This window comes from Manacus candei, unplaced genomic scaffold, assembly GCF_025592945.1.
Source record: "Manacus candei isolate 608988 ecotype Guabito, Panama unplaced genomic scaffold, ASM2559294v1 h1tg000166l, whole genome shotgun sequence".
NCBI lineage: Eukaryota > Metazoa > Chordata > Aves > Passeriformes > Pipridae > Manacus > Manacus candei.
The window spans coordinates 422,661-449,907 of NW_026138214.1; the positions used below are offsets into that span (position 1 = coordinate 422,661).

At 58.3% G+C, this 27,247-nt stretch overlaps 4 protein-coding genes across 6 annotated transcripts; 2 read left to right on the top strand and 2 right to left on the bottom strand.

Moving 5' to 3' along the window:
* The first annotated feature begins 346 nt into the window (after positions 1-346).
* Positions 347-11,705, top strand: UBQLN4 (ubiquilin 4). Of its 2 annotated transcripts, XM_051773082.1 has the most exons (11): positions 347-522; positions 2,425-2,576; positions 4,553-4,758; positions 5,076-5,338; positions 6,521-6,679; positions 7,353-7,578; positions 7,952-8,091; positions 8,536-8,619; positions 9,229-9,344; positions 9,906-10,083; positions 10,490-11,705. In XM_051773082.1, exons 1-11 carry the CDS (start codon positions 373-375, stop codon positions 10,640-10,642), a joined length of 1,827 nt encoding a protein of 608 aa, XP_051629042.1. In that variant the 5' UTR covers positions 347-372; the 3' UTR covers positions 10,643-11,705. The 2 variants fall into 2 exon arrangements, with proteins under 2 accessions (XP_051629042.1, XP_051629043.1); XM_051773083.1 differs by lacking the exon at positions 8,536-8,619.
* A 4,760-nt stretch (positions 11,706-16,465) lies between these two features.
* Positions 16,466-19,119, top strand: GPATCH4 (G-patch domain containing 4). Of its 2 annotated transcripts, XM_051773097.1 has the most exons (8): positions 16,466-16,641; positions 17,027-17,100; positions 17,184-17,276; positions 17,483-17,590; positions 17,736-17,839; positions 17,957-18,007; positions 18,097-18,523; positions 18,590-19,119. In XM_051773097.1, exons 1-8 carry the CDS (start codon positions 16,566-16,568, stop codon positions 18,767-18,769), a joined length of 1,113 nt encoding a protein of 370 aa, XP_051629057.1. In that variant the 5' UTR covers positions 16,466-16,565; the 3' UTR covers positions 18,770-19,119. The 2 variants fall into 2 exon arrangements, with proteins under 2 accessions (XP_051629057.1, XP_051629056.1); XM_051773096.1 differs by having other exon boundaries at positions 18,097-19,119.
* Positions 19,071-21,413, bottom strand: NAXE (NAD(P)HX epimerase). Its single transcript, XM_051773098.1, has 6 exons — positions 21,217-21,413; positions 20,759-20,867; positions 20,121-20,231; positions 19,874-19,987; positions 19,647-19,794; positions 19,071-19,564 (listed from the first exon to the last, which is right to left on the bottom strand). Exons 1-6 carry the CDS (start codon positions 21,396-21,398, stop codon positions 19,362-19,364), a joined length of 867 nt encoding a protein of 288 aa, XP_051629058.1. The 5' UTR covers positions 21,399-21,413; the 3' UTR covers positions 19,071-19,361.
* A 330-nt stretch (positions 21,414-21,743) lies between these two features.
* On the bottom strand, positions 21,744-27,164 carry TTC24 (tetratricopeptide repeat domain 24). The gene is made up of 12 exons (XM_051773095.1): positions 25,804-27,164; positions 24,658-25,482; positions 24,361-24,579; positions 24,152-24,280; positions 23,895-24,016; positions 23,662-23,781; positions 23,453-23,526; positions 23,294-23,361; positions 23,046-23,178; positions 22,724-22,779; positions 22,606-22,648; positions 21,744-21,955 (listed from the first exon to the last, which is right to left on the bottom strand). Exons 2-12 carry the CDS (start codon positions 25,460-25,462, stop codon positions 21,856-21,858), a joined length of 1,869 nt encoding a protein of 622 aa, XP_051629055.1. The 5' UTR covers positions 25,463-25,482; positions 25,804-27,164; the 3' UTR covers positions 21,744-21,855.
* Positions 27,165-27,247: the final 83 nt, after the last annotated feature.

Below are 27,247 nucleotides of genomic sequence, written 5' to 3' on the forward strand. Positions count from 1 at the left end.
CGGACCCCCAGAAAGGCCTCGGCAGCCGGAGGGGACACGGCGCGGGCGTGGGACCGCGGTGGCACCGCGGGGATCCGGGATGGAGCCGCGTACCGAGGGGGTCATTGGGGGCACCGGGGGGCCCCTGCGGGCAGCACCCCCTGTCCGCTTTGCCCCTGCCCGCTCTGTCCCTGCTCGTTCTGCCCGTGCCCGCTCTGCCCGTGCCCGCTCTGCTCCCCCACCCCTTTCCTCCCCCCTTTGCCCCCCGAGCCGCCCACCCCCTGGCCCTCCGGGACGCCGGGGGGCGCTGTCGCGGGACGCGGGGAGGGGGCCGGGGCGGCGCTCGCTGGTCTCTGTGGTGGCGGCGGCCCGGGCTGGCGGCGGGCGGCGAAGATGGCGGAGCCGAGCGGCGGCGGCGGCCCCGGGCCCGGGCCCGGCGGGGAGGGCCAGGCGGGGCCCGGCGGGGCGCTCATCCGCGTCACCGTGAAGACCCCCAAGGACAAGGAGGAGATCGCCATCGCGGACGGCGCCTCCGTGCGCGAGGTGAGGGCGGGGGCGGCCGGAGGGGGCGGAGGGGCCTGGCGGGGGCGTGAGGGGCGGGGGGGGCTGGTGCGGGGGAGTTCACGGGGCCGGGGAGCGGGGTGAGGGGTTTTTGGAGAGCGAGCTGAGGTTTGTGACGGGGAGGATTTTCGGGGGGACGTGAGAAGCAGGGGAAGGGGAGCTTTGGCTGGGGGGGGTGTCAGGGCGTCCGGTGGAGTTCTCGGGGACCAGGTCAGAGCTGGAGGGGCGGCGGGGGTTCCTGGGGGCAACCCGGGCCTTTGGGCCTTGTTGGAGCCAGGCTGGGAGGGAGCCGGGAGACCGGGGGAGGGCAGGTGCTGGGGGGCTTTAGGAGAGGACAGTCCCGGGCGGGGGGAGTTGGTCCGGGGTGGGAGGCACCCGTGGGAGGGGTCGTGGATGTCGAAACCACGTTTGTTGCGGGCGTGTGAGGGGTGTGTGAGGGCTCGGAGCGCGGCTTTTGGGGGGGTGGCGGTTGTGGGAGGGGTGTGAAGGACGGGGTGGGGTCTGGGGGCTCGGCCCGTGGGCTGGGCAGCGGGGGAGTGGGAGGGGAGGAGTTCCCTGAGCGGGGCGGGGTGGGAAGGGTTTTGGAATTGCGGCAGGGCCGGCCGGGTGCGTGGGGAGCTGCAGGGGGGGAAAGGTGGGAGTCGTGGGGTGGGTCTGGACCCCCCTGGAGGCGGATCCCCGAGGCGAGGGGAGAGGAGCCGGGCAGGTGTTCGGGGACAGGGTTGGATGGGGAGGAAGTAAAGGAGCATCAGCCCTTCCAGGGGTGGGCTGGGGGGGTTCTGCTCCTGCTAGGGAGCAGGAGGGGGCTGGGATTGGCAAAGGCTGGGATTGGCAAGGGCTGGCTCCGGGGCTGGCCCCAGTGCCGTGGAAGTGGCGGTGCCCACTGGGATAAGGTGTCATTGCACGCGTCGGTCGAGCACAGGGCATGAGGTCGGCCTGTGAAGGACCTGGCAGGAATCTCTGGGCAGCAAGTCACGGTGTGGGCACGGGCTGTGCACATGTGGCCCTCCTGCTCCTTCCTCTGCCGGCTCCAGGCAGCCCATGGCTACAGGGAGTGTGGAGTGAGGGCTCTGTGCAAGGGTGGGACGTGGAGCTGTGCAGGGAAGGCACAGAGCTGTGGGGCCAGGGTGATCTCTGGGCCCGGGCTGTGCTCTCCCCAGCCTTGTTTTTAGGGTTCTGGTGTGAAGACTGTGAGCTCTGGGGCAGACATGGGCTTTGCACTCTGTGCTGGCCTTCCCCTCTGAATTCCCTGTAATTTGTGGCTTTCAAGTGCAAGGCTTTGTTTCCTCCAAATCAGTTTGGGAATGCCCTGGTGGGGCCAGCAGTGACAGCGGTGTTGGCAGGTGTTAATCCCAGCACACCACACAGTAAGGAAGAGATGCCCATGCTCCATGGCGCGCTCACAGGGAATTCGGTTGCAGAAATAGGCATTGGAGAAGACCTAGTTTATTTCCATTGGCTGATAAAGGATTGTTCCCTTTTCCATAGAGCTCTGTCCTGTATTGAATCAGAGTTAGGCTTTCCTTAGGAAAAAAAGCTCAAATAAGCAGAGACAAAGCAGTTCAGTCATTCAGAATAAATGGTGTGTTTGGGTTAGGCCTGAGACACACTTGGTCTGGCTTTGGAAGCCTTCAGCTCTTCCCGAGGGAATGGCTGTGTTCTTTCCAAGATTTACTCCATGTTTTGTGAGTGCAGAGCTTGTCTTTGCTTTGTTTTGGTTTTCCTTAAACACCTCAAACATGTTTAGCAACTGGTGCCTGAGTGGTACCTGGGCTCCGAGGGCCTGTCACTCCCTTGTGCTGTTCCCAGAGTGGATCTGGTCCCTGGAGCTTTATATTTCTGGTCTTGGTCCTTTGCCTGAAAAATGCTCTGTTTGTTTTCCAGTTCAAAGAAGAGATTTCCAGGCGGTTTAAAGCCAAACAGGATCAGCTGGTTCTGATCTTTGCTGGGAAGATCCTGAAGGATGGAGACACGTTGAATCAACATGGGATCAAAGATGGGCTGACTGTGCACTTGGTCATTAAGACTCCGCAGAAGTAAGACTTTGGTCTGGGGGGCTGAGGGCAAATGAGGGCTGGGAATAGCTGATGGTGAGGTTCCTGATGAGCTTTCCCAGGCTCTCCTTGCCTGTAATGGGGTTTGTCACCCACCTGTGTGCTCCGTGGGTGTGTGGCAGGTACTTGGTGGGGCTGGTCCTTTAACATGAGTTTTGTGTGTGTGGCTTCATGTATTTTGAGCCTTTAGAATTCACTAATCTTGGAAGAAGCCATCGGAACTTGATACCGGTTCTGACAAAGCCAAGTTGCTGATAACAGAAATTACTTTCTCGTGAATTTGTGTTGCTGTAGAAGCCAGCACCCAAGTTTTTCTCTCATCTCCTGCCATGTACTCTGCTCTAAGCACAGTGGGTGCTCCACCTCGAGAGCGTGTGGAGGTTCAGGCTGTGTGACCACATGCACAGAGCGGTGTGGGAGTCTCCAGGGCTGCCTCTGCCTTGGGCTCCTGCCGTGGTGTGTCTGGGCTCCCGGGAAGCTCCAGGGTGGCATCTCTGTGCAGTTCTGCCGTCTTCTGGGAGAGCTGCATTAATCAAAATGGTTATTTTGCCCTGTTTTTTTTTTCCCACCTGTTATTTACAAAGACAGGGATGTGTATTATCAGGTCCTGCAGGAGCCTCTCCCTGGGTTCTGCCTCTCCAGGTAGCTGAAGAGCCTGATGCTCTTCTTCCACTGTCTCCACAGCAAATGTGGTACTGGTGAACCATTTCAAAGGGTGAATCAGAGCTGTCCTGATCTGCTCATTTTTCTCCTGCCAATAGTCCTAGGTACATTACAGTCTCTCCCTGTGCTCATAGAAACCAAGTGCCCTTTCTCCAGCTTCCTTCTTCCTTTTTTGTTCAGCTTCCCATTTACTTTGTTTTCCCACTCTCTGCCTCTCTCAGTGGCTGCTGGTTTTCAGCAGCAGTTGGGTGAGTCTGGACAGGGGACAGGGACCTTTGGGATTGATCTTACAAGTGCTAGAATAAGAGTGAAAAAGGAAAGGGAGTTAGACAAAAAGAATAATTCTTGGTTTGGAAAAGAAAAAGTAGAAAAATAATTGTTCTTATTTTCAGAGGTATAATAGCATTATCTGAGGCAAGTAAAGTGAATTTTCTGGTCTAAGTTCATGTGAAAGCTCTTCAGCGCTAGTCCAGGACTCACTGTTGTGACTGTGGAGGCTTCAGAGAATCTTTAAATGTTCTGTTTCAAATTCCTGTAACACTCCTGAGAAGGAACTGTGGTGCCAAGGTACTGAACTGGGTTGGTGTACTTAGCAAAGCTGACGTCCAGCACCTACTGCGTAGTGGCCTATGGCACAGTGGCTGCGTGGGTGTGTTAAAATAAGCTCCAGACAACTTGTGTTGGATGCAGGAGTCTTGCATGAAGGTACAGCCAATGGCAGAGCTGGGAATTTGGAGCCAAACTGACCATAGCTTTGTGGGACAGGTGCTGCTGCCTCGTGCCTCAGTCTCCCTCTCTGTAGAGTAATGCTGGTACTTCTTTTTGCCCCAGGAGCACTGATAGGAATATTTAGAAGTGCAGAGTCTCGTTTACCCCTTGTACCAGCCCTGCTGTAACCTCCTGTGGTTTCTGTGGGAGCAGCAGGAGGATTTTCCTGTTTGGAGCAAACTCATTGCTCAAGGATATGGCTGAGGTAAATAGTTCAGTGGGATTCAAGGAAGAGCTGGATACAACTCAGGGTAAGACCTGTCCAACTGCTCTGTATGGCGAGGACAACATGACAGGGGCTGCAATGCATCAGGATGGGAGGCAGAATCCAGCACATGGGAGGCATCTGGGAGCACAGCTGGGATGCGTGCAGGCAGGGTTGGGATAGGAGCTGGGGCTGGCTCCTGCGGGGGTGACTGGTGTGCTGGGAGCTTGGTCAGCGTGGGCTGCATGTCCCGTGACCCCACAAAGGACTCTGCTCGCCCTTCCCTAGCCCCAGGAGTTTAACACCCTCTGATCCTTTGCAGGGTCCAAGATTCAACATCTGCTGCTTCTGCCCCCAATGCTGCTTCTGCCCCCACTGCAACCCCCTCTTCTCCTGCTGCCCCATCTCAGCCCTCCACATCCAGCAGTGCCGGTCCGGACACAGGGAGTGGCAGCAGACGGAGCAGCGGGTCAGGGACCATGGGAGGTCCTGCAGACGGAGGCACCAACAGTGCTACATCCATCCTCTGTAAGTGGGGGCTGTGAGAAGGAAGGATTTTCTGGGATTAGGAGTCAGGGTTCTTGACCCCCGTTGTTGTCTCTGCTCGCTGTGGGCTTTGCATGAGTCACTCCTGCAGCAAACCTCAGTGTCCCTGCTCAGTGTAATGCCACAGCCCTTAGTGAGGTGTGTTGTAGGGGTGTCTTCCCTCAGAGCTGGCTGCCATAGGAACGTGGGATACCCCTGGGTTTGTGGGGTGCAGTTCAGCTGATGTGCCTGTCCTCTTTTTGCAGCTGCCGACAGTTACTGACTCACGCCTCTCTCCCCGTGTGTTGTTCCCTCTCCAGCTGGTTTCGGTGGCATCACTGGGCTGGGCAATCTTGGGATGGGCTCTGCCAACTTCATGGAGCTCCAGCAGCAAATGCAGCGGCAGCTGATGTCCAACCCAGAGATGCTTTCCCAGATCATGGAGAATCCCTTGGTGCAGAACATGATGTCTAACCCTGACCTCATGAGGCAGATGATCATGGCCAATCCCCAGATGCAGCAGCTCATGGAACGAAATCCAGAGATAAGCCACATGCTGAATAACCCGGAGCTCATGAGACAGGTGAGTCACACCAGAGCCTCGGTAAAGAGCGTTCAGGAGAGTCTTTGTGGACCAGCTTTAGTGTCTGCTCTGCTGAGGGGGAGTGGGAATGCCAGAACAGTGGTTTTTGGAGATCTCTTCCTTCCTGCTGTGAGCTCCCAGCAAACAGATGGTGGTCTTGAGTTATGTGAATACTGATTACATAACCCACATCCTTGCAAATCTTGTCTCCCTTTCAGAGCTATTGAATCCACGGTGTGTTGGGAAAAAAAGGATGCTGGGAGTATCCTAGCATGCTGCCTACAAGACTACTGTGTTCTGATTCAGGAATGGGAGTAAAAGCAGTGCTGGAGAAGTGAAGCTACTGCAAAAGCTCTTTGTTTCTCTCTAGTTCTCTTGACAGATAAAGTACAGAGCCCCAAGCTGTATAGTCAGTGCTTCACTACCTGTATCAGTGGGGAGCACTAGTGTAGGCCGGGATCCCAGAGGGCTCTGATTTTTCCCAGAACAGAGAGGACCAGTTCCCTAGAGGACTGGCTAGAGGGAAGCTTAAGGATTGAGTGAGAAGTTGAGGGTGTTAATAGGACTCTACTGTTTCCTGGGAAGGCTTGTCAGAAGGGTTGTGCTGAATGGGCCTAGTTTCCATCTGCTTCTCGGTTATTCTGCTTTCAACTGTGTCAGCCATTCATGAAATTCCAGAGCTGCAGGACTAAATTGCGAATAATCCGTACGTAAGCAGATCCTCAAATGAGACCTGAATATTCCTTGTGCGGGAGAGACCCATCAGAAGTCTGGAGAAGGTGGAAGGATTCAGCCTTTTCCGCCTTCCCAGCTGTTGAATGTAGTCTATCCAGTGTGAGTGGGAACATATGTGTGTTAGATGTTTGGATGTCCTGATGCTGCTTAGAAACAAAACAGTCTCATCCAGCTGAACTGAGGCTGAGAAGGAAGAGAGGCTGAGCAAGGCTGGGGAGGAGCTGGGATCCCTGGGCTCTCTTTGCTTGGATAAATGATCTCTCTGCTCCCTGCCTGTGAAACGGGTTTAATTATCCTCTTTCTCCTGGGAGCTGAGATTTAACTCTTTCAGAACTTGGCTAGGGGATCAGTAGAAAACCGCTGGGCTGCTGACCAGGTTCTTGATCCACCCTGGTCCTCCGTGGCGCACATGGGCCTGAGCTTTCCATCTTTTCCTCGTTCTCCCAGACGATGGAATTGGCTCGTAACCCTGCCATGATGCAGGAGATGATGCGGAACCAGGACCGTGCTTTGAGTAATCTCGAGAGCATTCCAGGAGGATACAACGCCCTGCGCCGAATGTACACGGACATCCAGGAGCCCATGTTCAGCGCAGCCAGGGAGCAGGTATTGGCTGCCTTCCTCTAAGTGGGGTGTAGTGTGGGAAGGGGGATCATTCCCTGGCCCCCATGCTGGTGGGGCAGCTTTTCTAGAGCATGGCTGTTCATGTCTCTCCAGTGCAGGCACTGGCCTTCAGTGCCTCTTGTTACATGGGTTGGGGTGTCAGAGCAGAGACCTGCCCTGGCTCCTGCAGTCCCCCAGCAGGCTTGATGCCAGCCATAGCCCATGGGCAGGCCCCCGTCACCTTGTTAGCACAGCCCTCTGCTCTCTGGATTAGCTGGAGCCTGACGCCTTTGGAGCAGAGCTGGCTCAGATCCAGCTGGCTTGGAGCGCAGGAGGAGGGAGCGCAGGTCTGGCTGCAGAGGGCTGTGCAGACATACTCCAGTCCAGCATTACCTACTGGTATGTCCGGGCACTGGTTTTACAGAGGCGTTTTGAAGCCTTGCATTTAGGAGCCAAATCTGGAGGCTGTGGCCACTCCTGAGCCCGGTCTTTTTCCGAGCGAGGTGTGTTGTGGATTGCAGATTTCTCAGGAGGCAAATCATGGCACGTGTTTAGCATATTCTGGACTTGGCTGAATGTGATCGGCTGTTCCCTGGCTCGCTCAGTGCTGGGGTTGGTCTGACCTTCTCTGCTGGGACTAACTGATTCCGGCTGTTTCTTTTTTCTTTCTCCCTAGTTTGGCAACAATCCTTTCTCTTCCTTGACGGGGAATTCTGACAGCTCGAGCTCTCAGCCTTTGCGGACGGAGAACAGAGAGCCGTTGCCAAACCCCTGGAGCCCCACGCCCCCTGCTTCCCAGAGCCAAGCACCCAGCAGCGAAGGGAGCACGGGCTCAGCAACCACCCAGAGCACCCCAACCGTATCCAATCCCTTTGGGCTGAACGCTGCCAGCATCGGGGCTGGTACGTGAGGGGGGAGCTGGAGGATGCTCCTGGCTGAACAGGTCACCCAGGCTTTGTCGGGGGACCAGTCCCTCTGGCATTAGAGCCCTGTACGGAGCTGTTCTCCAGAGGAATGGTTCTAGCCCAGTGGCAAGCACAAATGGATTGTTCTGGTGTGCCTGTCCGAGGGTGCCTTTGGGAGCTCTGGTGTCCCTGCACTCTCAAGAGCAGGAGAGTGGCTAGCAGAGCACTGCCATGGTGTCCACAGTGGTGTTTGCTGCTGGCTGGGGGATGGACTACAGGCAGTGCCATTACCAGTCACGTTGTATTTCGGACATTGCAGCGGCGCTCAGGCTCATCAGGGATCTTTTTCTGTCTTCCCTTCCCCTTGCAGGCATGTTCAACAGCCCAGAGATGCAAGGACTCCTGCAGCAGATTTCTGAAAACCCTCAGCTGATGCAGAACATGATCTCTGCCCCTTACATGCGGAGCATGATGCAAACTCTTGCCCAGAACCCGGACTTTGCAGCACAGGTAAAAGTATTGCAGTCATCTGCTGTTGCCAGGCAGGCTGTGAGCACAGTGAGACCAGTCTGCTGTGGGGTCAGACTGGTTCCTCCTGCAGACACCGGAGCAGAGTGAATACACACAGTTTGGCTGTATTTCTTGATAGCCTGAAGGCAGCCCCAGCTCTGAGCCCTGTGTCTTAGCAGAGCTCCTGACACAAGAGGTGGCTTTCAGAGGGACATGGGAATGGCCCTTCTCTTTTCCCATGGCCAAGTGGCCCCTGTTCAACACTGCTGTCAGGAACTGAGCTGTCCTGTTTTGGTCCCTCTTAGCAGGGGAGCATGTTGAAAGCCTAGGGAGGGAGTCAGGGGCATGAACGACCTATTCTTCATGGCTTAGTTGTGTAGGGTTTAACAGCCAGTCAGTGGCAGCAACCCTCTGACCCTACCTACATGTGCTGTCTCTTGCTAGATCATGGTAAATGTCCCCCTCTTTGCTGGGAATCCACAGCTTCAAGAACAGCTCCGCCTTCAGCTCCCTGTCTTCTTGCAGCAGGTAAAAGGCCTCTGGCTGGCCCTGTGCTGCCCTCAGCCCCTGGCTCCAGAGCTTCTTCCCCCCCACTGTGGGACAGGCAGGATCTCAGCTGCTTGGTCAAGTGCACTACGAAGCATGTGGGCTTGGGGGGCTGGGCTGAGGAAGGAAAGAGGTTGCACAGGGGAGACAGAGAGGAAGAGCTTGGTTAGACAAGGCAGTCTGAATTAACTCATCGAAATTACTGAAAAGTGGACTCCAAATTACGCTCATTAAGCTACTTGGAACCCCTGTGTGGACAGTCTCCCACTGTGTTGAGTTTACAAAAATTAACATAGCTAGTTGTGCTAGAGCAGCTGGTTCTCAGGTAAATTAGATTCCAAAGGCATGTGCCCCCAGTTCTAATCTGATTCACCCAGTTCATTTAGGAAACCTGATCTGAGCTCTGTGAGTGTCCCTGCAGATGAGCCCTGCGGTCTTGGAGCCTCGGAGGAGGATCCAAATGCAGGGGTCGGCGCTGGCCGCGGGCGAGAGGCGCAGCTCGGTGCCTGCTCGAGTGTAGCAGGGCTGGATCTGGGGCTGCCCGAGCTCTCGCTGGTTGGTACCATGGTGTCTTTCTGCCTTGGTCCCCAGATGCAGAACCCAGACTCCTTGTCCATCCTCACCAATCCCCGTGCCATGCAGGCCCTGCTCCAGATCCAGCAGGGACTCCAGACGCTGCAGACGGAGGCCCCTGGACTAGTGCCAAGGTACGGAGCACTCCGGAGTGGGGTCATGCAGGCAGAGCTGCCATGCCTGGGACCAGCAGGCAGAACTGGCTGTCAGTTCACTGGGGAGATCTGCTTAGGGTACTCTGTCCTGGGGCAGTTGGGTGTGTGCCTGCAGGCCTCTCTGAGCCTGGCTAACTAGCACTTGCTCCTTGCTTGTGCTTCGCTGGGAAGTCTTTGACCCTTTCTTTTTGGAGAAAAGGTTTGGAATGCACTTGGTCCCTCCCCCATCCTTTGCTGTATTCGGTGTGGACTGAGCTCAAGAACTGTATCTCTGGAGAGAGATGGACAGTCACAAGGCTGGGTGGGTGCGCTGGGGCAGGCTGGGCTGCTGGCCCTCTGCTCGCTGTCACTGTGTGTCATGCTCAATCTCAGCAGTTCCCTGCAGGCCTCTGTTGGCTCTGCTCACTCACAGCGCCACGTGGGACTGAGGCACGGACACAGCGGGTTCTGTTTCCAGAGCTGCCCCATAGCTGGCCTGCTGGCTGCCCTGCTGCCCAGAGCGCCAGCGTGCCCCTGAGCGTGCCCTGCCTTCCTCTGCAGCCTCGGCTCCTTCGGCATGCCCCGAATGCCCCCGTCCTCCACAGGAGGAAGCACAATCCCGGAGAACCCCATTCCCTCTGCTTCGACGCCGGCCAGTGCCTCTCCAGCCGGGGGTGGTAACCCCCAACAGCAGCTCATGCAGCAGATGATCCAGCTGCTGGCCGGAGGAAACTCTCAAGTACGTAATGCCCAGTGGCTCCTGGGACAGGCAGGGAGGTCTCCGGGGCCTCCCCATCCCACCCTGCTCGGGGGATGTGGTTCCCAACAGTCTCTTGTGGCTGTGGTGCTTTAGGCCAGGTTTGGTGTAGGGGCCTGGCTGGTTCTTTGGGGTGTGGAACCCTTTGCAGAGATTTAAGCTTGTAATGCTGGGGATCCTACTCCTCACACTGCTGCTGCCGTTGGTACCAAGCCAGGACTGACTCTGGTGTGGCTGCTGTGCCACAGCCTGGGGGGACATGGGGACTGTCCCCACACAAGCCTGAGGCTGAGCTGAGGGTCCCTGTGCAGCCGTGGCTGCCAGCCCTGCCTGTGTTGGATGCTGTCTCTGCTCTCTGACTCCGAGGTCTCCGTCCTTTCCCTCACAGGCGCAGAGCCCCGAAGTGCGATTCCAACAGCAGCTGGAGCAGCTGAATGCCATGGGCTTCATCAACCGTGAGGCCAATCTCCAGGCGCTCATTGCCACTGGCGGGGACATCAACGCAGCTATCGAGAGACTGCTGGGCTCCCAGCCTTCCTAAACTCTGTCCTGCTGCCCCACAGACGTCAGCACATGCATCCATACACATGCACAGGGGATCTTTCCGGAAAGCCCGCCATCATTTTCATATCTGACAGCTGTCCATGTATTTAAAACAAAAAGATACAGCTTAACCCCTGACCTTCCTACTAAGTTAAGATTTCATGTTGAAATGCTCTTTAACTGGCTTGTATGTGGATTCCAGTTCTCATCGTGGCCACAGAGACTTCAGATGTGTATTTTTTCCTAAATATGCCCTGTCTCAGACACTCTTCTCTCTCTCTCTAGATGGTAGAGGCGATACTTCTAGTTACTTACCTGAATGATTGTGTTTTGAGTAGCTTGATTTTAACTGTACATGATTCCCTTCCCTAGCCCTCCTTTCAGGCAAATATTTAAAAAATTGAGCCGAGTTTGGGGATTGGTTATTTCTCTCAGCATCTTGTTGGGAATGGATCAAAAGAAAAATTGAAATTACCTGGAAATTTCTGATGTCATTTGTCTTAATGTTCCCTGGGATGAAACGAGCCCGTATCCCTCACTCACAGGTGCCTCTGATCTCCTGGTAAAGGGTTAATGGGTGCGAAAACTGCATTTGAAGTGTGGTCTTTATGCTCTTGGGGTGGTATAACAGAGTCCAGGGGTCTGCAAGGACCAGGTGTGCTGTTCTTGAGCTTGAGTTGAAGGTGCTGTGCAGAGGAAGGTGTTTGGAAGGTGTGTTTCTGCCCAAGCAATGTGGTTCCTGAGCAGAGGTGTCGGGGGCCGCTGACTCCTGTGCTCGGTGGGCTCATTTCTCCAAGTGTAAAAACTAAAAAGGAAATGGAAAAATAAGTTAATGATCTTTTTCGCTTCACTGGAAAATGTTGAAGTTCATGTTCTTCCCAGTTTAGATCCATCCTCCACCCCCCCCTCCATTCTGATGTGTTTGAATGTTCTGACTCTCTCCAAGAGACTCCCCAGGACCAGCAGGGTGGTATTTCCCAGGAGCCTCCATGGCTGTGTAATTTGCATACACCATTTTTATCAAAGGAAAATAAATGCGCACAACCATCTGTCTCCCTGCATCCCTGTCTCGTCCTTGCCTGCCTTGCCTCAGCTGGGGCATTCCCAGTTCCCCAGGATTAATCCATGCTCTGCCCTGTGCTCACCTCGAGCAGGTAGTGGGGGTGTCGTGCTCCCTCCCCACTTAGCCCCTTCTGCTGCCTTCCCCTGTGGCAGGAAATGTTTCGGACACTTCAGGAATGCTGCTGAAGGTTCCCAAACTCTGGCTCTAAATGTGCCTATTTGAAAGCTTCCTTTCAGTTAGAATTGGCAATTGGCAATTAGCAACCCTTGGAACTGCTGTGAGCTGGGAGTTAGTGTTATTTGGTACTTTCAAGTTTCTTTCAGTGTGGGAGGATTGGGCAGTGAGAGGGAACAGGAGGAATCCTGGCGCTGCTTCCTGCATACCTGTAAAACCTGTTGCATCCAGGGGCTCCTGAGCTGGAGCTGGGCTCGATGGGTGCTCATGTTGCTGAGAGTGTTGGTGGTGGTGGAGAAAACACGTGAGTGTGCGAGCTGGAAATGCTCCTGCCTGTGTGTGTGTATCCCAACTAGACTGGGATCCCTTGGAGGAAGATTTGGAAAGCAGCTTTAACCTCTTCTGGAGGCTGTGCACAGATCTGTGGATTGCTTTGTGCGACCCCTCCTCAGACATGGGAATTTTGCACACAGCTGTGTAGGGATGGGAGCTGGAGGGGTTGGAGCTCTTCCAAATGTCGCTGATCAGCCCCTGAAATGGGCTCCTGAAAAGGCCTGCGATCCTTGTGATCTCTTGGATGTCCCTTGCTGGCATTAAGGTCTCTGTCCCTGCACATGCCAGCGCTTGCTCCTGGGAGGATGGATGGGGCAAGCAGGGAAGGGAGGGAGCAAAGGGAGCACGGGGGGTCACAGGGAGACATACCCCCATGGTGTGTGTGAACCTCTGAGGAGCAAAACTAGTCCCAACCCTGTTGTGTCTGGCCAGGCAGAAACAGTTCTTCCACCCCCCTGGGTGTCAGCAAGGTGTGACTCAGTGGTGTCAGCGTGACACTGGTGTCACCCATGCCTGAGGGATCTCTGTGTGTGTGAGGGATCTGGGTGTGCGAGGGGGTTTGTGTCTGAACAGGGACTTTGAGGGATGGAGGGATCCAGTGAGTCCAAAGCTGGCTGGAAATAAATCCCTGTGTGGTGGAGAGATCCTGCTGCAGTGTGGGCAGATGGCTGTGAACCACTGAGAAGAGTCCAGAGCAGCCTGAGAATCACGGAATGATTTGGGTGGGAAGACGCCTCACAGCTCATCTCGTTCCATCCCCTGCCATGGGAAGGGACACCATCCACTAGCCCAAGTTGCTCCAAGCCCTGTCCAGCCTGGCCTTGACTTCCAGGGATCCAGGGGCAGCCACAGCTTTTCTGGGCAACCTGGGCCAGTGTCTCACCACCCTCACACCCTCACCCTCCTAACATCTCATCTCAGTCTCTTCCAGTTTAAAACCATTCCCCCTTGTCCCATCACCTTCTGCCTGTGTAAAAAGTCTCTGTCCATTGTTTTCACGAGTTCCCCTTAAGTCCTGAAAGGCTATGATGAGTCCTCACGGGCTGTTCGTTCAATTCTTGGTGTCTCTTGCTTGTTTAAGCAGGAAAACACATTTCTCCTGTCTCTCCGTTCCTCACCTGCTGCCAGCCCACCAGCCAAGATGCTAAAATAGAGACACAGAGAAGCCTGCAACCTCTTGCATCCATCTGATGCCACCTCCCAGCTCTCCACCCTCCCCCAGCAGCCTGGCAAGGCCACCCACTCCGTGCTGCTCCCAGGGGCTTTGTTGTACTGCTCATGGGGAAGGAAAGTTGGGAGGGAAGGGCCTGTGGCTTCTTTGGTGTTGCTAGCAGGAGAATGGGACCATGGGGTGGGACACGGTAGGGATGAGATCAGAGAGCTTGGAGGTGTGATGGATGCAGCCACTCCAGCCATGGTTGCCCCCAGAGGATGGGAGGTTTGGCCCTTGATACCTGCAGGGGATGGGGGGCCTGGCCCTTGGTACCCATAGGGGATGCAGGTCTGGCCTTCCCAGCTCTGGAAATAAAGGTGCTTTGAAGGCTGATGCGAAGGAGCCTTTTAGTGAAACCTTAATCCCCTCTAGAGCTTTCCCCAGTCCCTGGTAAGGTGCTGTTCAAAAGCCCACTTCCAAAGGAATGACCACACTTTCTTGCTCCCATATCCTTCCTTCCCAAAAGAATTGCCTAAAGGTGTTCTCACTGATTTTTTTCCTCTTATTTTACTCCAGTGAATAGAATTAATACTTTCAAAATATAATGGAACGAGCAATTTCAAAAGCAAGTAGTGGTGAATCCAGTTGATTGATTGGGAGAGATTTCTGCTGTCAAGGACGTATTTTCACTTCATTCCTTCCCCCCTTCCCTGGAGCAGATCTGCAGCCTTTTCCCACAATATCCCAATGTAACACTTCCAACTTCAAAATCAAACCTCTGAAATGTGGAGGAGGGAGAGACTGCAGGAAACCAACATTTACATTGCTTTCAAGAAACCATTTTTTTATTACTAAGATCCATGAGAGAGGTGGTTTCCTGCAGCTACAGCCCTTATTATGGTGTGGCAAGTTCAAAGCATCCCAAGAGAGGTTCAGTAGGGAAATACCCCAGGATTAGGAGGTCATGGAGTGGGATAGCTTGGAAAATATATGTGTGTGCATGTGGAGCTGCTGCAGCACCTTTGCTCAGCCACAGGAGCCACGAGGAAAGACTCAACAATGCTCCTTGGCCTCTCTGCTCAATTCTGCAACATTTTGGGGCAGAAAACAATGATTTAGAGCTTGGTTGGGCCATGGCCAGCCTGAGTGGCTTCCTGCAGCAGGACCCAACCATGGCACATTCAGGGCCATATTCATGTTGCTCTGACTTGGTTTATTTTTAATTCCTCCAGCAAGTTGACACCTGGTTCTCAGTCCCTGCCTGGCCAGTGCTGGCTGCGTTTCACTGGGGTTTGCTGGGGGTGTTCCCAGCTCGCAGGGCCAACTGTGCTGGAGCCAGCACTGCCCACCAAAGGAGGGAACCAGTTCCTGGGGCAGGACAGAGACTGGGATTTGTTGTTTGCTCCCTCTGAGATTGGAAACAACAAAATCACAAGTCTTCCGGCCTGCCCCAGAGCTGACAGAGGAGGGGCGGTCCAGAGACACTCACTGGAGCTGTCCCGGGACAGAGGAAGGGAGAGGGGAGGCATTTTGGCACCTGCCCTTCCCTCCAGGTCTGCTGGGCCTCTGTGTGGCCCCACGTAGGATCAGGCCTGGCTGGTGCCCCTGAGCTGGCACCCACAGGTCCACCAAGAGCTGTGTCACCCACAAAGCCCAATGGATTTCTAATGTGCACTGGGAAAGGGTCCAGGGTGCCCAGGGGCTTTGCAGCCCTTGGCTGCTCCTGGCAGTAGTGACACAAGGCCAGTGGTTGTCCCCAGTGTTAGTGATGGGGCTGAGCCTGAGCTTTGCCCCCATCTCCTGCCCAGGACAGCTCCAGCCCAGCTCTGCTGAGGACAGATGAGAAGCCCCCCCTCTCCCCACGCTGCCCTGGGAAGGGGTTCTGCTTTTGGCAGATTTTGCAGTGCTGGGACCTTACATCGTGCCCCGGTCCTGTTCCTGTTTCCCTGGCTGTCCTGGGGGGAACATCCCCAGCCTCGCTGTCTCCGTTTCCCTGCCCGTGAGCCACATCTGGAATGCAGCTGTGAGATGGCTCCTCTGCAAAAGTTATTGCTGCTCTTTCATCCCAGCAAAGAGAGCAGAAAGTGGTGAAGGTAAAAGTGGCTGAGGCTGCTGCCCTGAGGGCTCTGGGCTGCTGCAGGTTCCCACCTTGGTGCTGCCCTGGAGATAAGCCCCCAGGGGAGCGGAAGAGGGGAAACAAAGCATGAGGAAAAGCAGGAGGGACACCAGGGCTGGCGTAGGGGAGGGATCAAGGCATGTCCCTTGATCCCTCAGTGCTGCTGCCACGTGCAAGGGCTCCAGCAGAGCCAAGTGTGGAGCTGGTGGTGCCTTTGCTGTGTGTCTGCAGAGGCAAACACTCCACCATGCAGCTCACACCCCACGTGCACCGCACTGCACACCTGGCACCATGTTCCCATATCCCCATATCCCTGTACCCCCACGTTCTCATTTCCCCATATTCCTGTATCCCCATACCCACATATCCCCGTTACCATATCCCCATATCCATGTATCCCCCTGTTCCTGTATCCCCATATCCGTGTATCCCCATGTTACTGTATCCCTGTGTCCCCATATCTCTGTATCACCATCTTCCTGTGACCCATATCTGTGCATCCCTCACCCCTGTATCCCCATTCCCATGTTCCTGTGTCCGTGTTCTCATATCCCCCTGTGTATCCCCATTCCTGTGTCCCCATACTCATGTATTCCCCATCCCTGTATCCCTCCATCCCCATATCTGTATATGCCCGTTCCCATATCCCCATATCCGCGTATTCCCCTGTTCCCCTATCCGTGCCCCCTGTATCCCCGTGTCCCCATATCCCTGTATCCTCATGTTCCCATATTGTGTATCCCCGTCCTTGTATCCCCCTGTTCCCATGTTCCCGTGTCCATGTATCCCCACGTTCCCCTGTACCTGTGTATCCCCCTGTCCCTGTATTCCCGTATCTCCCTATCCGTGTATCCCTGTACCCCCACGTTCCCACATCCCAGCGTCCCCCCCTTCCCGTGTCCCGCCCCCTCTCCGGGCGCATTTCCCGCTCCCCGCCCCCTCTCGCGCACGCGCAGAGCCCCTTCCCGACGGGCCCCGCCCCCAGACGTGACCCCGCCCCCGGCCGCGTGCGCGGGCCGCGGTTCCGGGGAGTCCCCCGGGCCTCCAGGAACCGCCGGGGACCCTCCGAGACCCCCCGGGACATGAGCGCCCCGGGACCACCGGGCCGCGGGATGCGCTTCGCCGAGACTCAGCTGCGGCGGCACGGCTGGCGCCGAGGTGAGGCCGGGCGGGGGTCCCGGGGCGGGGGTCCCCCGACTGCCCCGCCGTCCCTTGGCCCCCCCTGAGCGCCCCGCGCTCCGCCCAAGCCCCGGGACCCCCCGGACCCGGCTTCCCCTGCCAAGCCCCGGGACCCCCCAGACCCGACTCCCCTCAAGCCCCGGGACCCCCAGACCCGACTCCCCCTGCCAAGCCCCATCTCCCTCCATGGCCCCCCCAGCGCCCCGTTTTCCCCTTCCAGGCCCCAGCTCCCTCCAGCTCCCGGCTCCCTCCAGTACCCAGCTACGCCCGAGCCCCGGGACCCTCCAGGCCCCAGCTCCCCACCCCAGCCCCCGGTGGTCCCCAGCCCTCCCCGGCGGCGGGTGATGAGTGGCTGTGTCGGCAGGGCAGGGGCTGGGCAAACGGCAGGACGGCATCGCCGAGGCCATCCGGGTGAAGGTGAAGTGTGACACGGCGGGGGTGAGTGCAGCCCCCCTGCCCGGCCGGGGCCCCGCGCCCACCGCCCGCCGCAGTCATTCCGGCGGCTCCTCTGCACCCCGCAGGTGGGACACGACGCGGCGGAGCCCTTCACCTTCCACTGGTGGGACCACGTCTTCAACAAGGCGGCTGCCAACATCGCTGTGGAGGCCGGGCAGGTGGGAGGGCTGGAGGGCACCCTGCTCAGACAAGGGTGGAAAGCGGGGGAGGGGGTTGGGGTCCCTTTGGTGGTCCTTGTGCTGCCGCTCTGTGTGTGTCCCCGCAGCCCCTCTCAGCACAGGGACCGTGGTGGCAGAGACGTGCTGCTAGAGGGGTGAAGCCCCTTGGACAGATCGTTCCCGAGCCCTTTGTCTCTCCCCTCCAGGATGGCATCTCCGTGAAGGCGCTTTCTGAGCAGGGAGGCGGGATCAGCAATAAGAAGCCGCGCAAGGCCGGTGGCACCAGGGACCTGCTGTACGGCCGCTTCGTGAAGGTAACTGGCCCTGGGATGCAGCTCAGAGAGCAGCTGGTGTCTCTGCAAAGGTTGTGGAGAGCTCTGCACCCCCCTTGCAGCACAGCCCCCAGCCTATTGCTGCTGTGTCCCCCTTCCTCACGGCCCCTCTGTTTCCCTGGTGCAGTCGGCCACACTCACAGCCTGTGGGGAGGAGTCCGTGACGCTGCCCACTGGCTCCGAGAGCAGCGAGGAGGAAGAGGAGAAGCTGGACCTCTCTTCAGCCAGGAGGCAAGGCTGAGCCCCATCTCCACGATGAGGAGGGATGAGGGCTGCGAGGGGCAGCCCCGGTCTGAACCGTGCCCCTGCCACACTGCTGGGGGGTGACACGTCCTCTGTGTCCCGCAGGCTGACGGACGAGGAGCTGGTGCAGGCGTGTGGGGGCCGCACGGCACACAAGTGAGTGGCTGGGGGGGCTGCATGGCCGAGCTGGGGGGCACGTTTCCTGCCAGGGAGATGCCAGATCCCACTGCCTGTGGTTGTTGCAGGGGTGCCCGTCATGGCCTGACCATGAGTGCCAAGCTGGCGCGCCTGGAGGAGCAGGAACGAGCCTTCATGGCCATGTACCAGCACAAGGAGCAGCAGCAGGAGCTCCTAGAGAGCAGCCCCCTGGCAGAGAGCCAGGGCAAAAAGAAGAAGAAAAGGAAAAAGTCCAGAGACAGAGCCGACCCTGAGGTGCCCCAGAGCCAGAAATCAAATGGGGAGGAGGAGGAGGTATCAGGAAAAGAAGTGAAGGTTGTGAAGAGGAAGAAAAAGAAGATCTGGGAGCCAAGTGGAGAAGAGGAGCTGATGGGAGAGGGAGAGAAGGTCATGAGGAAGAAGGTCACAGAGCCATGCGGAGAAGAGGAGGCATCAGAAGAGGAGGGGAAAGTCATGAAGAGGAGGAAGAAGCCAGAGGCATGCACAGAACAGGAGGTGGCAGGAGAGGAGGGGAAAGTCATGAAGAGGAGGAAGAAGCCAGAGGCACACACAGAACAAGAGGTGGCAGAAGAGGAGGGGAAAGCTGCAAAGAGGAAAAAGAAGAAACAGAAGCAGGAGGAGGAGGATGAAGAAGAGCCAGCTGAGACAGACATACCTCTAGAAGGCACAGGTGAGCCAGACCTGGGACACAGCCCCAGGAAGAAGAGAAAAAAGAAGAAAAGGAAGAGGGAGCCAGAGTGAGTAAGTGCCACGGCTGCCGTGTTGAGCAGCTGCCAGTCCCACCTTGCTGTGAGGGTTCTGATCCTGGTGCTGGTGGGTGCCCAAGGGTGCTCCAGGCTTGTCCCAGACAGAGCCCAAGCACTGTGGCTCAGCCTGGGGATGCTGGGCTGGGCTGGGTTGGTCTGGAGCTGGATCGACCTTTATTTCACCTCCTGAGCCTTCACTGGTCAGGGGTGACCCCAGTTCCCCCCAGGCCCTGGGGCAGGGACCCATTTGCTGTGGGCTCGTCGCAGAAGGACACAAGGGGACAGACCCTGCAGCATATTGAAGTATTTTTTCAAGGGCACAAATAAATCTTTATTGCAGTGAGACCACCCTGAAGTGTGAGTGGTGTGAGAGATCACTTGGATCAGGCAGCAACCCCAAATAGAGCCCCGCCCAGCAGCCCCCCATCACTCCCAGCGCCTGGGCCTTTGGTCTGCAGTGACCTTTGATCCTGCTGGGTTGGGCTGAAGCCCAGCAAGGTGCTGAGCACCCTCCCAGCAGAGGCTTGGGCAGAATTGGGCCCTGATGTGCAGTACTGAAGCCGAGCCCAGCCCCTGTGGCCCCAGCCCTATGTGAGCTGCAGGACACAGTCCGTGCCAGGGTATGCTGGCAGGTTTAGAGCATATTTCTCCTGCAGCGCAGGTGGCACAAACCTGCCCCCGAGGAAGTGGTACCGCCCAGCAAAGTGCGTCGCCGCCTTCTTGGGCGCCGTGAGCGAGATGAGCATGTCGGGCTGGAGGCCGTCTGCCTTCCCCTTCTCCACGTCCCAGCCTGTAACGAGCCCCATGGCCGGGCTGGAGCTGGGACCACCTTGGCTGGGCACCTTCCTCCAGGGGGTGCGGCCGTTACTCACCCGAGGGGATGTCGATGCTGGCGATGGGCACCGTGACACGCTCCAGGGTGCTGAGGATGCTGCCGAAGGGCTCCCGCACCGCCCCCTTGAAGCTGAATCCAAAAATCGCATCCACCACCAGGCCGTAGAGCTCGTCAATGAATGCAGCCTGCAGCAGGGATGGCAGCAGGTGAAGGGCAGCCTTGGGCACTGCTCCCCCTGCTCTCGAGCCGGCAGCTGCCCCTCACCTCAGTTGGGAATTCTGGGAGGAAGGGGATGTCCATCTTCTCGCACTGGGTGATCAAACCTTCAAAGAGGGGCTTGCTGGGGCGCTTGGGGTAATACACGGTGGGCAGGTAGCCCTACAAGAGCATGAGGAACCTGAACTAATCCTGCTCTGGCACCAGCAGCAGCCAGAGGAACAGGACCCCAAAGCCTGCGGTTACAGGGGCACATGGACATTGGCAGCCTCACGGGGAGTGTGCAGAGACTCACAAACATCTTCAGGTGCCGGGCACAGACCAGCCCATCGCCGCCGTTGTTCCCCGGCCCGCAGATCACAAGCACAGCAGGCTGGCTCGTCGTGAAGGAGCTGGGTGGGTAGGCCTGGTAGGAGATGTGGAGTTATGGTGGGAAAGCAAGGCCACACCGTGGAACCAGGACTCCCACCTGCCTCCCACGATCCCAACCTTGGTGCTGCCACAGCTCTTCCCATGGGACTGGGACCCCACCCTAGGACTCTTCCCAGGATCCCCACTTGCCTCCCTGGTGTCCGCCTTGGCAGTGGCACAGCTCAGTCCACAGTGCTGGGACCCCCCAGAACCCCTACCTTGGTAATGGCAGTGGTGCAGCTCAGTCCACAGTGCTGGGACTTCCCCCCCCCCAATACCTTCAACTGCCTCCTGGGCCCCCATCTTAGCAGTAGCACAGCTCAGCCCATGGTGCCAGGACCACCCTCGGGATCCCCCCTGTTCCCGAGGGCCCCCACCTTGGCAGTGACACAGCTCTGCCCACGGGACTGGGACCTCCCTAGAACCCTTCCCAGGATCCCCACCTGCCACCTTGGTGGTGCCACAGCTCAGTACACAGTGCTGGCACCCCACAGGACCCCCCCTGCCCCTCAGGACCCCCACCTTGGCAATGGCAGTGGCACAGCTCAGCCCTGCCAGCTCCATCAGCTGGTCCACGCTGAACTTGTACTCAGTGAAGAGCTCCTGGTCGATGGCCTGGGCCTCCTCCTGCCTGGGGGGAGGAGGATGGCACCCCTGGGGACCCCAACACTCAGCCACCCACAAGGTCTGCAGGGCTGGGGGGTGCTACGATCCCCTCGACTTTGCATGAGCCATGGGGACACACACAGGGTCCAGCTCCCCATGCTGAGCCCCCCCATGTACATCTGCACCCCAAACCTCAGGTCCTGCCCGATCCCTTTGCACCTCTCAGCCCCCCCATATCCCGTCCTCCTCGACCCCTTACCCCCTCACCGTGCCCCGTCCACTCTGCCCGCCCGCCCGCACCCTGCGGACCCCCAGAACCCCCCACCCGCTCTACCACCTCCTCCTCCCCCCCGCGCCTCCCCACCCAGCCGTACCCCAGGAAGCGGAGCCCCGTCGGGCCGGGCCCCGCGCTGGGCCCGTGCATGGCGCGGCGGGGGGGGCACCGGCCCCACTCCCGGCCTCGACCCCAACCCCGACCCCAACCCCGGCACCGCCCGCCCGCCCGCGCCGCTGCCACGAGCAGCCCGAGCCCCAGCAGCGCCCTCGGGCCCGGCATGCGGCGGGCACGGCCCGGCACGGCCCGGAACAGCCCGGAACGGCCCGGAACGGGGCGCGGAGCTCGGAAGGAGCAGGCGCGGGGCCGCCCCGGGGCGGAGCGACCGTCACCGAGCGCCCGGGCGGGGCCGTGCAGAGCCCTCGATCCCCCCCCGCGGCGGGACTCGGCGGCCCGTCCAGCCCCCTCCGCCCTCTCCAGTCCCCTGGGGACCTCCGCGGTCCCTCCAGCCCTCGTCTAGGACCCCGCGGTCCATCCAGCCCCTCCTTCCACTCCAGTCTCTCCCGGGACCCCCGCGGTCCCTCCAGTCCCTTCATTCCCCTCACCGCCAGACCCTGGCATGGAAAGGATGGCAGAAACGGAGTGGGGTCAAAACCGTGTTGGCTCAATGGCCCCCCCTGCTCCAACTTGGGGCTGGAGAGCCCTCCCGAGAAACGGCATCTCCCACGTGTCCTGCTGGTCACACAAGGTTGCAGACAAGGGACAGTGTCCTGGTCCCTCTGCGAGGTTCTCGGCGGGGCCAGCAGCTGGTGACAGGGGCAGTGGGGTCATCGCCAGGGCTGCGAGATCACGGAGGCATCACAGGTTGTGGGGGTGTCCAGCGGGAAGCAAAATGGAGTTATGGAGTCATAGACTGCTTTGAGTGGGAAGGGACCTTAAATCCCATCTTGTCCCACCCTCCTGTCATGAGCAGGGACACCTTCCACTAGACCAGGTTGCTCCAAGCCCCGTCCAACCTGGCCTTGGACACTTCCAGGGATGAGGCAGCCACAGCTTCTCTGGGCAACCTGTGCCAGGGCCTCACCACCCTCACAGCCAGGAATTTCTTCCCCATATCCCATCTAACCCTGCCCTCTAGCAGTGGAAAGCCATTTTCCCATGTCCTGTCACTCCAGGCCCTTGTCCAAAGTCCCTCTCCAGTCCTCCTGAAACCCCTTTAGGCAGTAGCAGGCAGGAGGTTCATACTGGGGTGCTGGAAACCACCCTCAGATCTACTGCCCCATCCACAGGGTAGGGTTTGATGTTGGCTACAAGGTGTCAAAATCCCCAGGCCCTGTGATTTTTGGCTTGAAGATTTGTCCATTGCAAGGATCAGGGGTGTCCCAAGCCCTGCTGGGGGTCTCTACCCCTGAACCCTCCTCTCAGAGGACACCCTGGAGCCCAAACCTCCTGTCTGCTCCCTTGTCCACTCCCCCAGGGCATCACCTACCGCTCCAGAGGCCTTGGCTGGAGGGTTTGGTGGTGACGATGCCCTGTGGAACACAGTGTGAGACCTGCAGCCCTGGGCTCTCCACGGAAGTGACACTCCGGTTGTGTTCCATACTTACATGGCTGGAGGTCTGTGTGGGGTGGTGGGGCCAGGCACAGGGGGGTGGTCCTGTTACTGGCAACAAAGTGCAGCTCATGTGGAGGTGGCAGAGAGCATCTGCGTGACAAACTCTCCCCATCCCATCGTGACCGAGCCCTCCCCAGGTTCCAGCTGGAAGTACCCCAAACCCACTCCCCAGAATTACGGATCTTTAAAAATCTCTGGATTTTCCCCATTAACCAGGAGAAGTCCCCAGAGACACCACTCATTGTGCTACATCTGCTGCAGGGGTATTTGGGTACCAGGGGCTGTACTGGGGTGACTCCCTCTCGCCCACCTACCTGTTAGCCTGGGGCTGACTCAGACACCCTGGAGCCACATCGGGACCACCCTCATCCTCCCCAGAGGTGCTCAGGATGCTGTGTGGGTTGCAGGGCTCCAGCGCGAGGCCATCAGTCAGGGCCACTCCTCTGCCTCCGGGGAGGAAGCACAAACAGGCAAGAGCAGAGTATCAGACTGTGTTGAAGCCTCAGCTCCGGCAGGAATCTCCTGGATGGCTCAATCCTGCATTTAGTTCTAACCCTCTCACCTGAATGCTTGGGATGTGCTCCTGGCACATATATGTAGAGCTGGTCCTGCGCTTTCCCTCCAAAGGACCTGGAGTGAAGGAAGGAAGGTTTGTCTCCTGGGTGATGCTGGGAACTCATCCCAGAGGAAGGAGGGAGAGGACAGCAGCTTTCCTACTCACACCTCACTCCTCTGGACCCGTGTCCCACTGGCTTGGGGCAGCATGGAGCAAAACCGCAGCTGGCTGAGCTCCTGCTGGGATGGAGGGATGGCTGGGGCTCATATGTGTGTCCCTCTGCCCACCAAACCTGGGCACCTATTGCCACCAACCCCTACTGGGGTCCCAGCCCCCAGCCCGCCTGTGTGTCCCACACCCAGGGTGATGCTCACCAGAGCTGGGGTGGGCACTCGGCCCCCACGCTGGGAGAGGCGGCCACCGAGGCAGAGCCGGTGCTGGATGGCATCCGTGAGCTTGTGCACAACCCGCTCTCGGGCAGCTCTGGGGGTGTCCTGTGGTGGACAGAGCCCACATAGATGATGGGCTGAGTGGGTCTGTCCCCAGGGCTGGGGCACCCGTGATGCATAGCAGAGTCTGGCCCTGGAGGTTCCCCAGTGTGTCTTACCTGGCAGTGGGAAAGCAAAGTCAGGGCCTCCTGGTAGTGCCCGATGGCTTTCTGGGGGTCTCCCAGGTGGAAGCAGGCTGTGCCCAGCCCCTCACATGCTTGCCACTGCCCCTGCACGTCCCCTGGGAAGCAAAAGGCAGCATCAGTCCCAGCACAGTGTAGTCGAGGTCCTGGGCAGGGAGCATCACCCAGCTTGAGTCCACTCAGCACCTGGATGCTGCAGACTGCCCGGGGGGTTTGCCTGTGCCTCCCCTTACCTGAGTCCCGGAAGGCTTGCAGGGCGTGCAGGTAGTTCTCCGCGGCAGCCTCATGGTTCCCGAGCCGGCTCCAGGCGTACGCCAGATTCCCGAGGCACTGCCCCTGCGCCCTCCGTTTCCCCAGAGTGCCTGGAATTGGGAACACGGGGCTCCATCCCAAGCCAGTACATCCAGCAAAGCCAAGAGCCGGAGACAGCGGTGTAACCTACCGTGCAGCGCGGCCGCGCGCTGGTGCCAGCCCAGCGCTGTGCCAAAACTGCACAGGGAATTGTGGGCAGCACCCAGGTTCTGCAGCAGTGCAGCCTCCCGGTGCCGGTCCCGCTCCAGCTCCCCTCCGCAGAGCCCGAGGGCCCGCTCGAAGCTCTCAACAGCCAGGGAGAAGATGTGGAGCTGGGAGTAACCCAGGCCGATGTCGTTATAGAGTTTCCCTGGGGGCATAGAGGAAAAGTGGGTGCAGGAGCTGCTACCTGGGACCCTTGAGAGCAAAGGGTGCAGCACAGCGTTACCTCGCAGGGCCGGGTCGGGGATGGTCTCACAGAGCGAGTGGCACTGGGCGAGGACCCCTGCGATCTCTGCCGCTCGGAACCGCCGGCTCTGCAGCATGGAGCCACTCGCCCTGCTCAGAGCCACCGCCGCGGCCTCAGGGCTCTCCGCTGCCGTGTAGGTCTGTGCCGCGTCCAGGAAGCACCGCGCGGCTCGTGCTGGCTCCCGCATCCCCAGGTAGCAGCAGCCCATCTGCATGTGGGTCCCTGCTCGACCACCAGCCTGTGACACGTCATTGTGGCCGGTGGCTTTGCCAAAACAAGCCTTAGGAAAGTCCTGAAGCCCTTCCTGAGCTGCCCCAACGTTGAAATAAAGGTCCCCCGAGTGCTCCCCATTCTCCCTCTCCAAGGGCTGGGACTGGAGGAGGAACTTAAGGGCCTTTCTGGGCTTCCTGGTCTCCACGTAGGCAGCCCCCAGGTTGAAGGCACAAGCCTTGTGGAGCTGAGTGCTCACCATGTCCCTGGAGAGGAGCAGGGCCTTCCTGAAGCACCCCACTGCCTCCTGCCCGGCACCCAGTGCCAGTGCCTGGTGCCCAGCTTGTGTGAGCCCCTCAATCGCAGCCACCCTCCCCACCGCCTCATCACCTCCCTCCTGGGCATCTCCCCTGGCCTTGGCCGCCTTCTTTTTCTTCAGGCTCTTCTTGCAGCTGGGAGGGTTGGTCGGGGCTGTGGAGGCTGCAGGGGCTGCAGGGGTGGTGGTGGTGGTGAGGATGGGGTTGTCAGGGGTGGTGGGTTGCACTCCTGGGTCAGCAGCCTCCTCTGAAGCCATAAGCAGGGGCAGTGACCTGTCTACAAGAGAGGCAGAGGCTCAGGCAGCTAAGCTGGCATGATCCTGCCAGGGATCGCTTCAAATGAGGAGAGTTATTTTATATTATTTATGAAAAATTAGGGAACTCTTGCAGTTTGTTTGCTGCTAAAATTTCAGGGAGGAAAAAGGCCTTTCCACAGAGGACCCTGCTAACCTCGGTGGCCACCAGAGGTGAGAGAGGTCACTCCGGGGGAGCAGGGGAGATGCTGCAGCACGGGGGAAGGGGGGGGGGGGGGGAAGAGGGGGGGGAAGTTCCCGTGGTGCCTTTTTGGGAGGCAGAATAACCATTTGCACATACTTACTGTTTGCTCTTCAGGTGCAAAGGGTGCTGAGAGCAGGGAGGGGAGGGACAGGGCATCCCTGCCGTGGCTGCTGCAAGTCACAGCTCTCTGATGGGGATGGATGGAGGGGGTCCAAGGGGCCTCTCCACCTGGGCTTCCTGGAAAGTTGCCCCGAGCAAGTCGCAGCCCCCCAGTGATGGCCGCTGGTGCCTGGTGCTGGAGCACAGCCGAGTTCTGAGTGGCAGGAGCATGGCAGGAGCTGGCACAGGCTGGGACAAAGCTCCTGGGGAAGCACCTCCTGCAATGGCCCCGCTGACTCTGGTTTCATCCCTGTCACCAGCATGGTGTGCAGCGCCATGGCAACTCCGTGCAGCAGCACCGGTGTGAGACCTGTCATGGATGGACGGCACAAACTGGGTGACAGTGTCATGGTTTAAGGCCAGATGGAAATTAGGCACCACAGCCACTCGCTCATTCCCCCTTTTTCTCCCTTCCAACCCCATGGAATAGGGAGGAGAATCAAAAGTGAAACCTGTAGGCTGAGATAAGAACAGTTTAATAATAGAAAACAAAGTAAAATACAATAATAATGGTAAGTAATAATAATAAAAAAAAGGGAAAGAAAAAACCCCCAAGTGATAAACAATACAATTGCTCACCACTCGCTGACTGATGCCAGACTCCCTTCCCAAACCCAGATCAGCCCCTCCCAGGTAATTTCCCCAGTTTATATACTGGGCATGATGGTCTATGGTGTGGAATATCCCTTTGGCCAGTTTGGGTCACCTGCCCAGGCTATGCTCCCTCCTAGTTTCTTTTGTGAACCTTCTCACTGGCAGAGCATGAGGCACAAAAAACCCTAAAGATCCTTGACTTAGGAGAAACACAATTTAGCAAAAACCAAAACATTGGCATTATCAACATTATTCTCATTCTGAATCCAAAACACAGCACTGTGCCAGCTACTGAGAAGAATATTTTAGCTCCATGCCAGCCGGAACCAGGACTGATGGATCCTACAAACACATAGTGGAGGGCACAACTGTGCGCTGGGCAGCACCAGCGCATGATGGACAGGACACGGGCACAAGGGCTGACACAACCACGCCATGGATGGCACAACTGGCCCCTCACTGTCTCGGCAGCTCATGGCAGGCGCTGGGGGCTCGGTTCGTGGCAGGGCAGGTCTGTGCTTTGGCGCAGGTTGATGGACAGTTGCAGAGCAAGGAGGGCACAGTGAACCCCAGGGCTGGCACCCGGGCCTGGCACAGCCTTGGCCCCTGGGCACAGCCCGTAGTGGGGTCCCTCAGCAGCCCCTGCTTGGACCTTCACCCACCAGCTCCCCCTGCACCCCGGTGCGTGCCAGCCCCTGAACCCACGGGGTCCTCCCGCCCCCCGGTGTGTGCCACCCCCCGCACCCACAGGCGACCGCTGCATCCCGGCGTGTGGCAACCCCCGCACCCAC

Excerpts from the sequence above, each read along its gene's own strand:
- UBQLN4 (XM_051773082.1), top strand. The coding sequence starts at position 373 with ATGGCGGAGCCGAGCGGCGGCGGCGGCCCCGGGCCCGGGCCCGGCGGG. Across the intron at positions 2,577-4,552 it reads GTCATTAAGACTCCGCAGAA|GGTCCAAGATTCAACATCTG; the intron begins GTAAGACTTTGG and ends GATCCTTTGCAG. Across the intron at positions 9,345-9,905 it reads GCCCCTGGACTAGTGCCAAG|CCTCGGCTCCTTCGGCATGC; the intron begins GTACGGAGCACT and ends CTTCCTCTGCAG.
- GPATCH4 (XM_051773096.1), top strand. The coding sequence starts at position 16,566 with ATGAGCGCCCCGGGACCACCGGGCCGCGGGATGCGCTTCGCCGAGACT. Across the intron at positions 17,101-17,183 it reads TGAAGTGTGACACGGCGGGG|GTGGGACACGACGCGGCGGA; the intron begins GTGAGTGCAGCC and ends TGCACCCCGCAG. Across the intron at positions 17,840-17,956 it reads GACCTCTCTTCAGCCAGGAG|GCTGACGGACGAGGAGCTGG; the intron begins GCAAGGCTGAGC and ends TGTGTCCCGCAG.
- NAXE (XM_051773098.1), bottom strand. The coding sequence starts at position 21,398 with ATGCCGGGCCCGAGGGCGCTGCTGGGGCTCGGGCTGCTCGTGGCAGCG. Across the intron at positions 20,232-20,758 it reads GTGCCACTGCCATTGCCAAG|GCCTACCCACCCAGCTCCTT; the intron begins GTGGGGGTCCTG and ends ATCTCCTACCAG. Across the intron at positions 19,795-19,873 it reads TCCCAGAATTCCCAACTGAG|GCTGCATTCATTGACGAGCT; the intron begins GTGAGGGGCAGC and ends TCCCTGCTGCAG.
- TTC24 (XM_051773095.1), bottom strand. The coding sequence starts at position 25,462 with ATGGCTTCAGAGGAGGCTGCTGACCCAGGAGTGCAACCCACCACCCCT. Across the intron at positions 24,281-24,360 it reads GCGCGCGGCCGCGCTGCACG|GCACTCTGGGGAAACGGAGG; the intron begins GTAGGTTACACC and ends TCCCAATTCCAG. Across the intron at positions 22,649-22,723 it reads CCACACAGACCTCCAGCCAT|GGCATCGTCACCACCAAACC; the intron begins GTAAGTATGGAA and ends TGTGTTCCACAG.